This window comes from Triturus cristatus, chromosome 11 (genome assembly GCF_964204655.1).
Source record: "Triturus cristatus chromosome 11, aTriCri1.1, whole genome shotgun sequence".
Lineage (NCBI taxonomy): Eukaryota > Metazoa > Chordata > Amphibia > Caudata > Salamandridae > Triturus > Triturus cristatus.
Genome location: NC_140594.1, coordinates 364314060 through 364325626, shown reverse-complemented (window position 1 = coordinate 364325626; position 11567 = coordinate 364314060). Strand labels below are relative to the sequence as shown.

At 47.8% G+C, this 11567-nt stretch overlaps 1 protein-coding gene across 1 annotated transcript in view; it reads left to right on the top strand.

The window, feature by feature from the left end:
* Positions 1-4035: 4035 nt before the first annotated feature.
* LOC146784187 (uncharacterized) overlaps positions 4036-11567 on the top strand; it is a 140652-nt gene continuing 133120 nt past the window's right edge. The window contains exon 1 of the mRNA XM_085636395.1: positions 4036-4307. Coding sequence (XP_085492521.1) covers positions 4268-4307 — 40 coding nt within the window. The 5' untranslated portion in view covers positions 4036-4267. The remainder of the gene's footprint in view (positions 4308-11567) is intronic.

The following is an 11567-nucleotide window of genomic DNA, read 5'->3' as shown; positions in this document are numbered from 1 at the left end:
TTTACAGAGCTGCCATGCAGTCTGCTTGAAATGGTGCTTGCACCTTTCACTTTGGATATAAGGTTTTTCTTCTATTCTGGTCACTGCATTTTAAACCAGAAATAATCCTTAAGGTAGGCCCTTCAGTTCAATGGCAAGGTTTATGGTCCTCAGTGTGTGGATACCCCTACAAACCACAGACTCCATTCTCTGGGCTTTGTAAGTGTGGGACAGCCATTATAACATATGTTTTGGACACTGGCAAGTCAAGATGCCCAACTATATAATAGCTGCCCGAACCCGGTCATGTTTGGTATCAAAATTGTTGGAATCTTGCAGCTACACCGATTCCAGTGTTAGTTGCATGATACCATGTCCTGGGTGGCTCTTTAGAGGACCTCCCAATACCTACCTGTGTAGCCTTACAGGGTCTGCCTGCCAGCCCACGCCGCTGCCGATCCTAGATAGTGTTCTGCCCCCTGCTGATGAGCTTAACTCAAGCAGGGGACACTGAACAGAGGATTCTTGTGAAGGAGAGGTGTGACCACTTCTCCTTTAGAATTAGGTAGGGTGTGGGTGCTTCGGAGCGCCACCAGACTGCATTAAAGGGCACATTTGGTGGCCTCCTTGCATAAACCAGTTTTGCCCAGTTCAGGAGCCCTTGGCTCCCGTTCTGGCGCGAAACTACACAAAGGACAGGGGAGTGTCCACCTCCCTGTCCAGATCCTCCCCAGGGAGGTGCCTAGAGCTCCTCCACGTGGCCACTTGATTCAGCCATGTTGAATCTGGGCCCCTGGGAGCCTCTTAATGGCTAGGACAACTTTGTGGCGCCCCTGGCCTCCTCTCATAGGTGGGTCATCACAGAAGAGGTCCTTCCCCTTTTTAAAGTTACTTAGGTGCTCCCCTGAGGGTAGGTCCTTAGATTCATCCCAACACCAACTTCAAAATCTGACTGCCAGTTGTCTGAAGACTGTTCAAAGACTCTTCTGCTGGTGGACACTGGAACTCTGCTGTTCTTCAAGCCATTATCTACGACAAGACTGCTTTCGGTGGGAAAATTCCTGCTGCATCTTCTTCCCTTAAAGTTCTGCAACTGTGTGGCTGTGCATCCTCCGAGTCACCAAGCACTCAGCCTGCATCCAAGCCAGAAGGAATCTCACTTGAAGTGAAGGAGTCACTTCCCTGCACCTGCAGGCACCTCTATGTCAACAACCGGTTTGCTGATCCTGTTGCCCCACGATTATCACCCGGCTCTGCAACACATGTGGTGGTTTGTTGGCTCTCCAGAGGTCTGACAGTCTTCCCTGCACTGTGGGCAGCTGTAATCTCTCGACAGTCGACGTGAACCACCTCCCTGTGCACAGTGTCTGTTTGCCATTGCCAAGGATTGTAGGCTTACTCCACAAAAGATCTTCAAGCTCCAAGAAGCCCCAGCCTCCAGCATTGCACAGCTACAAGAATGATGTCATGCCTGCATCCTCTGCATCGTGGTCCTGATCTCCTGTGTGCTGTTGAGGCTTCCCTACGACTCCCTGTGCCTGCTACCAGAGGGTCTTTGAGGGGGCTCCATCAATTCCTGCTGGCTCTCCTGCGTGCTGAGAGCCGGCTCTGACTTTCCCTTGCTGGGTTAGACCCACAGACTGTGTTTGTCTGCAACACAGCATCTTCTTCCGCAAACTGTTGTTTGCGTTTGTCAAGGCTTGTTGGTGGTCCTGCAGCCACTGTCCTTTGTGCACTCGTTGACAAGTCTGGGACAGCTCGTGGATAGCTCCTGTGCTCCTGCATCATCACCTGAGCTCCACAGCTGCTGCTTCAACCACACTGTGCTGCAGCAAGAACCTCCAACAAGGGCTGGTATTATGTTCCTGTGCCTCCTTCTCACCTCCGGGTGGTTTGGACTCTGTAATTTTTCTTCAGGTTCTTCTCATCGGTATTCCATGGCCTGGATCCATCAGCCTGGTCCAGGAGACTCTGTAGCTGCTGATCTTCCACGAACCTTCATTTGCTTCTATGGGTAGTTTAGACACCCCTTCATCCCTATGCACCTTGGCTCCCTGGTGTAGGTATCCTGGTTCCTGGGGTATCCACAGGTGGGGTGGTTCTCCAACCTTCCTTGATCCAAGTGGTTCCTTTGGAGTCCTTTGGGAAGGGTCCTAGAACTGTAAAAATCCAACCGCGACTTAGCCTGTGTTATCCTAAGGCTGTTTGACCCAGTGTAACCATTCTGCACCTGGGCGCCTTAGGGTCCCTGGCTACTCATCTTGGGTGGTTCTGTGCGTCCCCTGGAGTTTTCCATCCTTGGGTATTATTCCTGTTTTAGTATTTACCTCACATTCCCCTATTTTAGTATTTGGTTTAGTGCCCCGTTGGTCCCTATGTTTTGTTCTATGCTACTTATCTAAATCTTGTGTGTAGTTGATATCCCCGGGTAGGAGATATAACAAGTTAGTGTCTAGCGTGTGTTAATTAATACAAGTATTTTTATACTCACCTGGTGTGGTTCTTTCTTGTGTGAAAAGCTTGCTGACTGGCTATAATTATAAATGCGCTTTCTTTACACCCTCCTGAATAATCCTTAGCTGCTCTCTACAGCTACCTCTTGAGAGCTCTGGTTTTCAGGGACATGAACACTATCACTAAGGGTTACCTGGACTCAGCGCACAGTGCATCACCATGGGTCTCCTTCCCTCTTCTATCCCTCCACTATTTCTTTTCAATCCAAAAAACAGAATATCATGTCCACCACTCAAATTAATTTCATATTTCCCTATACTATCTACCCTCCACCTCCCCTGTACTCACCTCGAACCCTTCATAGGGCTATAAACTTCCTCCCCAAAAATGTATTTCTAGACCCTTTCCTCTTCCTTAATCCAAATAACTAACATATCCACTACTCAAATTACTTTCATATTTCACTATACTAATTCACCACTAATCCTTTATGGATTCCGGAGTAGCGTGCTACTCGCCGAAAAAGCGCTTTGACGCCTCATTAGGGGTACTAAGCGCTATCTAAACACAATTATAATACAATACAATAGGTGGAAACAATATACTGAGCCAGCCTCCTAGTCATAATATGAGCCATTTTGCCTAGGATATTTCCACATCCTGGTAGCTCTGGATATTGGTTTAGCTTAGCTACCGAGACTTTTGTGCTGCCCTGTTGATCCAGTTGGTGTTACCTCACACATTCCTATTCTTTATCAGGGTCGGACTGTGAGAAAAAATAGTGCCCCAATATGTGATTACTATTAGTGATTTATAAAGCTAAAAAACGTGCCCTAGGTTTGCAAAAATTGGGGCAGTTTTGAACGTGCAGGCTGTAAAAGTGTTTTGCGACGTATGGAATATTGCATGGATTTGAACTTACTGCAGGACAAGTTAATTTTAATATCAAGGTATGAACCGGCCCAGCAGTCCATAAAAAAGGCCCACAGCCAAAAACCAACCAGCCCAGACAATGAACTGTCAGACCAGCCATCAGGCTCAGCCGCCAGTGCGACTGTGACACTGTTCTTAGTTACAAGAAACTGAGCTAATTGAGTATATTTGTAGGTAATAGCCGACAATCTCCATTTGGCGTGCTCAAGCTCAAAACCACATTCGTACATTCCACTAGGGCAGAAAGTTCTAACCTGCAAATCTGAGGGTCCGTCAAACAAAACAAAAAAATTGCAGCCGTGGTTGATATAGGTCAAAAACATTCTGACGCGTTGTAATTTTTCTCATAATAAAATCGTCTTGCTTAGTTTCCAAATGGCCACCCACATCATGAAACCGTCTTGAGAGTAGCTTTTCGCCCAGCCACAGAATCAAACCGGTTTTGTTACACGATATACTTTTAATGTTGAAAGCACATTTTCTAGTTTCAGGCTTCCATCGACTGTTGGCTGAAGAGGGCCCGAGCTGATTGAAAATACCACCACGTGTGCATGAGGTCACTCGGCTAGCTAGGGACTCCTGGACTCGCTGTTTGCTTAGTACAGTAGACCTTGGACTGGTCTAACGCATGTGTGAGGTGATCTATGCCTCAAGGCCCCGAGCACAGACCCCCCGTTAAAAATAAAATGAAGCCTTATCCAACAGAAGTTACTCCCAGCAGCCGACGCGCGTCCTTTGAGTTGGTAAACCGAGAGTGGATTATCGCGAGCCCGCCCCCTCTCCGTTGCAGAGAACAGCAGATCCAGCCTTGAGCGCGCGACGCCAGACCCCGGGCTGCGCGCGAGAAAGAACAAGTAAGCTCTGCAGACTGGCTGCAAGGATTCCCCTAACGTAGGCGGAGATGAGAAAGAGGTGTCCCTTCGGATTAGCTTTATTCTCAGGTACGTGCGGTGTTCTTTCTAAATGTTCAGGTCTTCTTGTATGGGTAATGATCCCCCCCTTGTTATTTACAGTGCTAATAAACTGCAAACACGGTTAAACAAGCATTTGATTCAAATATGTTTTCTAAAGGTTCGCCACTTTAATAGATGCCAACAGACCGGATTCCGACGGGAGATTACCGATTTTTAAGCACAAAATTGCTTTATTTTAGGTGCCTCCTGTCTAAAATTGCCCCTGATGCAATAGAAGCCAATTGGGATAATACATTCCCCTGGTTTTGTTTTGAAATCCCCCATTTCGAAAATGTTCGCATGTATACATGCGCTTCTCTGGAGCTGCCAGAAACTCTTCCTAGTTCTCTATTTTCGTGTTTTCTTCTAGTGCCTTTGGTGCGCATAAATATGTATAATTAATTGTATATATTGTGGTATGCCAGAGAAAACGTTTTCATGCATTCGATGTGTCGTAGGGAGTGCATCAGCTATTTTAGCTCATATTCACATGCTTTGCTAATATGCATTGACGCACCGGCGTCTGACATGTGAATATTATTTGTATGCAATCGGTGTGTTATGGGGAATATTTAATACTTTCGATATTGAATGGCGCAAAATCCTACGCAGTCGGCTTGCACTGGTTCTCACGTGTCCAACCGGCTAAAGATGAGTTCTGTAGTCGATAGAGAACTTTAAGATGCATTCAGGTTTTTGGGGAAACAGTAATCCTCTCCAGTCTGCACCAGTCGACAGCAGAACCTACCAGCTTGCTGTGCAATGACCACCACTACAAAGCCTGATAGTGTCAAACGTGCAACCTATTGAGTGTGCTGTAAATAACTAACGAACGGGGCTGGACCTTTGACGAATTGGTGAACTGTTGCACCATTCTGAGGTTCGCAAGAGAATAAAGTACGCTGCATGCGTGTGCCATGATCGCACAAGTACGAAAGGAGTCTAAACATATGTGCAAAAGTCTCTTGGTACTTCGTTGCTTTTGCATTTTTTGCAAATTGTAAAGCCTTACAAGATCATTAGAATCCACTGTAGTGGGATGTGGAGAAACCCCCTTAGAATGTTGTAAACAAAATCAGGGCAAAGTAGTGCATTTCACACCACAGCTCACATTAATTGAGTACAAATCCTAGTGTTCTGAAAGGGCAATCCAAGAACGTAGTCATGTCCAAGAAATTCCCTGAAATGTTTTTGAAAAAATGTTGGCAAAACAGTAGGGGTTTCAGCAGGGTGTATCTTTCTCTAAATAGTGGCTAAATGGATATATGTACTCCTGGCAGATAAATAATCAGATTTCTTTTATAATGAATGCCCAATTGATAATTTGTTTGATAAAATGGTGTAACCCATTCAGGGGACGCACTGAGAGTGCAAAGGAGACACAATGCCAGGTGGGCTGAGTGCGATCATTGACATTGCTCATTGAGAAGCAGTGGTTCAGGCATCTCAGCCGTAGCTAAGTCGCAATGTGGATCAGCAGATGCTACAGCTATGTGGCGTTGTAACTGTCAGTCAGAAGTTGAGTATTGCCAGTTTAGCAGTTAATTCATTGGTACAAAAGGGATGGGTCCACCACTTAGGGCCAAATCCTGTGATGTAATCTATCCATGCAGTGATCCAGCTATCAGCATGGTCACCGGGGCAACACAAGATGCTATGGGCAGTGATTTCCAGCTGCATTGTTGTGTGGAAAAAAGCACAGTACATAAGCCATAAGCCATGTACGAACAATATGAAAGACACCCTTTGGTTTTTCCGTCTATGGAGAATTGTGGCAGTAACTAGGCCACTTACTCTATTCCTTATGGTGGCGGCTCCTCCACTAAGGCCGAGGAGCGTTGCCTTACAGGAAAAATAAAATGATAATAACACTATGTTATTTTCATTTTATTTTTCAATACTTGCTCTGTGGCGGCAGGGCAGGGCTGGGTTGCCCACAGAGGAGGGGGAGGATTGGTGGGCACTTTCTAAGTGCATATGACGGTTTGGCTGGCCAAACAGACAGGCCCACTTAGCATGCTCTCCACCCGGCTGTATTGCACAGCAGAGTAGAGAACATGCACAAGCTCCCACTACCTGTATGAGCGGCGAACCAGCCCGCTCAGACCAATCAGGACGCTGCTGTCTTGCTGATGACAGCAGCGTCGTGATTGGCTTAGGGGAGTCTGGTAGCCTGTGTGCTTCCTGTGTCGAACGAAGAGGACGGAGAAGAGGCGGTGGCCTCCAGGTAAGTGAAATTTCCTCCACCCCCCCTTTATTTTTTTTAACTCTCCCCACTCCTCACAGCCTCACCACTACTTCCCTGTAGCATCCACTACTGATTCCTTAGCCTATATGATTGGAGCAACCTGCAGGTCTTTTCCTCTCCTGGCGAGGTGATATGTTTGTGCTGAAATCTGTTATTTTTGGCCTTGCTGGTACACCAATTAGTGGACCCATAGGGCGGAAGGTACCCCTTCACACACCCTCCCCGTTACAGTCCTAGCAGATTGAGGTGCTCCACCCCTTCCAATTCAGTATTATTTAGACAATATTTCATTTATTTCTATTAAGCACCCCATAGACCTATAAAAAGTATGCCCTTTTTTCTCATTTCCGGTTTACTCTTGCCCGTGTTGGGATGGTATATCCAAAGGTAAGCATTGTTTATATGTTTCAATCTGTTCTTACCCGGATTTCGCTGTTGCAAGCTCTCCTTCTGGTGTTGCGATTTGTTTGGTGACTCCTTGCTCATGTGCTGGTCTGGGGTGGGGAGCATTAAAGCAAGCATATCGCACCGCAGCAAGGCATACTGACCTTCCGTTCTGATGCAGGTGTGTTTGTGTCAGACCCTCTTCAGAGGGCCACGGGGCAAGCAGGAACTACTTGACCAAACCGTGGGGATGGAGGCACTTTACTCTTGATCTCCCGGGGCCCGATCTAATATGGGTCCCGAGCAATTGGGCCAGATACCCTTTTAGCACTTGACTCTCAGTGGTAGCGTGGGTATAGCAGTCTAAGGCTTCTCCTGGGGTAGGGGTGGGGGACACACAGATACAGGGGTGACACAGGCTCACAACTCAAAGTACGTTCAATAGTAGCAATAAATTATTGTCCAGTTAAATACTTACTTTTCATTTCAAAATCAGTGTGAAATATGTCATACACAATCAATACACAGCCCCCTGAGGCCACAGCTCTAGTGTTCAAAGGCAGATCCCGGATTCCCACTCCCCTCTCACTAGCGGTTGTTGTTATTCCCCATTCAATATAGGCAGTATTCAGGTTAGGTCGCAATAGTCGTCCGAGTCTCAGAAGTCCTACTCTGATAACAGCCTAAAGTGATCCAGGCCCGCAGCACTATGTAGCAGAACAAGTTCCACCAGGACTTCTAGCCCTGTAATCAACCTTATCCGCTCCTGCGACGATGGTGAGATCAGAGTCTACATGGGGAGCGCCAACAGGTGCTGCTGATGAGTTGCACTCACTACTCAGCCGGGGCAGCAGCTGGACGTCCAAAGGCTGTCCTCCGGTGAGACGGAAAGTTCCTCTGATCCTATCCACGGGTGGGGGGTAGGTTACGCAGGTTCTGATCCTCAGTTGGGCCCACACGGGTCACCACGGCAGAATCTCCGCACAATGATGCCTTGAACTAGGGAACGGTCCTTGTCCTTTCTGTAGCTCCACCTGCCATAAGGGGCCACTGACCTTACGCCGCACAATGACCACAACTTGATAGGCAAGGCAGTAATCTTCAAGGAGGCCCCACATTTCATACGGAGTCTCCGTCTTCCCTCTGCACACGGGCTATGGCCCGATCCAGTACACTGTCCACTGCTAACTTCGCGTCGGCCACCTATGGCATACGAGGTCGCCAAATTGAACCTACAAATGGGCGAATACCTGATCAGTGCAGCAGCTGTCACCGTACACCTTGCTACAGGGATTCACTCGCCAGGATCCCCCACTGGACCACACTCCCTCTAGCGCTCTCCTCTTCTTCACAGGGCACACTGGTTTTTGGCAACCAGGCAGGCACTGGTGCTCCAGGCTCCAGGGGCAGGTGGTGTTATATGTCCCTGGGTGATGTCCTTGGGACACTGGCAGGCCTTAATCTTCAGCCCTGGTCACAGTATTGCAGATCTTCTCTTCCTCGCATGCCCCAACTGGCTGCTTGATAGTCGAACGTTTTGGAAGGCTCCAGCTCCCCTTCTTATAGTCCCTTTCCAGACACTAAATGTGATTTAGTCTTTAAAGTTTGTGTAGGGTGTTTGTTTCCTTTTGACATGCCCACTCTGCTACTGTGTCCATTCGCCAGAAAGTAGTCTGTCACAGCAGGAGCGACCCCATATTTGATAGCCCAAAAATGCAGTCCATGGGTGTGACTAGAGGTCTACACCTGGCTGTCAGGCATGGCGATATATGCATACAAAGGTTACCCCAGGGCTCCAAGCCCTACTCTTTATCTCCTTCCTGGGATGTGCCCAGGCTCCTTTCCAGTGACCTCTCTCTGAACCAAAGAGCACCCTTCGAAGTGGACGACAGAGCCTGGCTTTTCTTTCTCTATTGTGTGCTGCACCCAGCTCACAGGATGCAGCAATCCACCAATCTGTCTGGGGGATTTCTCTACCTCATCATGCTTCTCCAGTCAGCCTGGGTCTCTCAAAATGGAACCAATAATCTTCCATGTATTGTCCCATTCACAGTCACACATGCACCCGGCACATGCATACAACACACGTGCTGCACTAGGCCAAGGGTAAGTTAAGCACACAGCAGCGGAACTTTACATAAGTGAGCCTGCAGGCCTCACTCCAGTGACACAGGTGAAAAGGTCTGTTCACTTTTACTGATCACTGCGTGTATGCTGTCAACGCTGTGGTCATGCTACTTAATTGCAGGAAAAAGGCAGTAGCCTTTTTACCACTTTGAGGGTAGCGCTTTGGGTGTCCATCCCGGTGCAACAAGACTGTAATCCGTGAGACAAGCCTATGTCACATCTCACACGCATGGTCCATGTTCACTCATAACATTACAAATCAGCACCAGGGATCCAGACATCTTTGCACCTGGGGCACTCAGGGCAGGGGTACAAGTCTGTCACTATGTGAGGGACTTTTCCATCTCAACAGATGCACCTCCAAGATTGGACTACCCCAAACCAACTCCTAACCTGGAAAGATTGGATGTTCAGACCGGTAAAACCTGCTGGAAAGTCCATCCACAATCCCATGGCTCAATCCGGCTCTGTGCTCCACTACAAAGTCTAACCCTTTCAGACAAATAGACCATCTCAACAACTTGGCATTCACTCCCTTCATAGCCATCAACCATTTCAGTGGCTAATGATCCGTTGGCACCTCAAACTTAGTGACAAACAATAAGCGTAGAACTTAAGCAAGGCCCGGAATATGACAAAACACTCTCTCAATAGCCGCCCGGTTCAGTTCCATGGGTAAGAACCTCCTACTAATAAAAGCCACTAGACTCTCCCTAACCTTGTCACCTAGTTGAGCTAATACTGCTCCAACTTCCTGGTCGGAGGCATCCATCTGTACAGTGAAAGAGTGATTGTAGTCCGGTGCTTTCCGTACAGGTGCAGTGCATAGTACCTTCTTCAGTTCCTCAAATGCCTAATTCCATATTACCTTCATGGGCTGCTGTTTGGAGATCAAAGCAGGCAATTGGGCAACTGTGCCTCCATAGCTTGCCACAAAGTTCCTGTAATATCCACCTCAGTCTGGGTAGGAGGCACCTCCCGCTCCATCACTGACTGAATTTTGGGATCCAACGGGCGAATGTTCCGGTTCCCCACCTCATGCCTAAGGAGGACTGCCCTACCTGACACTTGGTCTCCTTAATGGTTAGTTCGCCTCCTGTATCCTAGCCACACCTGTTCTAGGTGTCTCTGGTGACCCTGCCAAGAATTGCTGAACACTGCAATGTCATCAAGGTAGGCCACACAGAACTCATCCAGCCCTGCGAGAACATTGTTTACCAGGTGCTGAAAGTGACAGTAGCGTTTTTCAACTCAAACAGGCATTACTTTGTAATGATATAGCCAATCTGGCATAGAAAATGCGGTCTTCTCATTGGCACCTCTGCCAACAATCACTAGTCAGATCCAAGGTGCTCAAGCACTTTGTAGTCTCTAACCAATCCACAAGCTCATGCGCTCTGGGGATGATATGGGCATTGGTTTTAGTTACCTCACTGAGGGCTCGATAGTCTATAAAGATCCGCACGTCGGTACACCCTTGCTTTGGTACTAGCATCATAGGACTAGACCACAGACTATGAGCTCTCTCAATGCCCCCCAGATACAATATTTTTACAACTTAGCCTTAAGGAATCCCTGAACACAGTCAGACATTCTGTGCATCCTGCCCTTCACTGGCAGAATGGGTCTTGTGTCTATGTCATGCACACAGGCAGTTGTCAACCTTGGAGTCAGCGAGAAGAGGTTGGCACACCACACCAACATCTCTCTACACTGTCTCTGCTACTCAGACTTTAACTCAGGGGCTAGCTGAACCCCTTCCACAATGCCATCCCTCATATCACTATGCAGCATTCCAGGAAGAGGCTTGCAGTCTTCCTCAACTTCCTCTGCCAAAGCAATAACATTCACTGTGTAATCTCACCGGAGGTAAGGTTTCTTTCTGTACATATGAAGTATCCTCTTGGGTTCCTTTGTGGCACCTGAGTCCACCAAGTAGTTAACCTGAGTACCCTTCTGGACTACCTTGTATGGCCCACGCCGTTTGTCCTCCAAAGCCATGTGACAAATAGGCCTTAGCACCAATACCTCCTGCCCTTTCGGATACCCAGTCAACGTAGCTTTCTGATCGTACCACTCTTTCATCAGCGCTAGGTTAGCCTGTCAGGTTTCCTTTGCCTGACTCATGTATTGTGCCATCAACTTCCTGAGGCCTATCATATAGTCCACTGCATCCTTCTGTGGAGACTCTGAAGTTCCTTCCCAACCTTCTTTGACTATGGTTAGTTTACCACTCACAGGGTGTCCAGAGGGCTCACAGAGCTCAAAATGGACTGAACCCCAACCCTTCTGCTGAATATCTCGGTAGGCAAATAAGAAACATGGCAGGAGAGGACCCCACTTCCTCCTGAGATCCTCTGGTAGAGTTCCAGTCATGCTCTTTAATGTTTTGCTAAACCACTCCACCAAACTTGTGGGTGGTATGCTGTGTAGACGTGGTATGTCACACCAGCTGCTCTGACATCTCTCCGATGTAACAGGAGATGAAA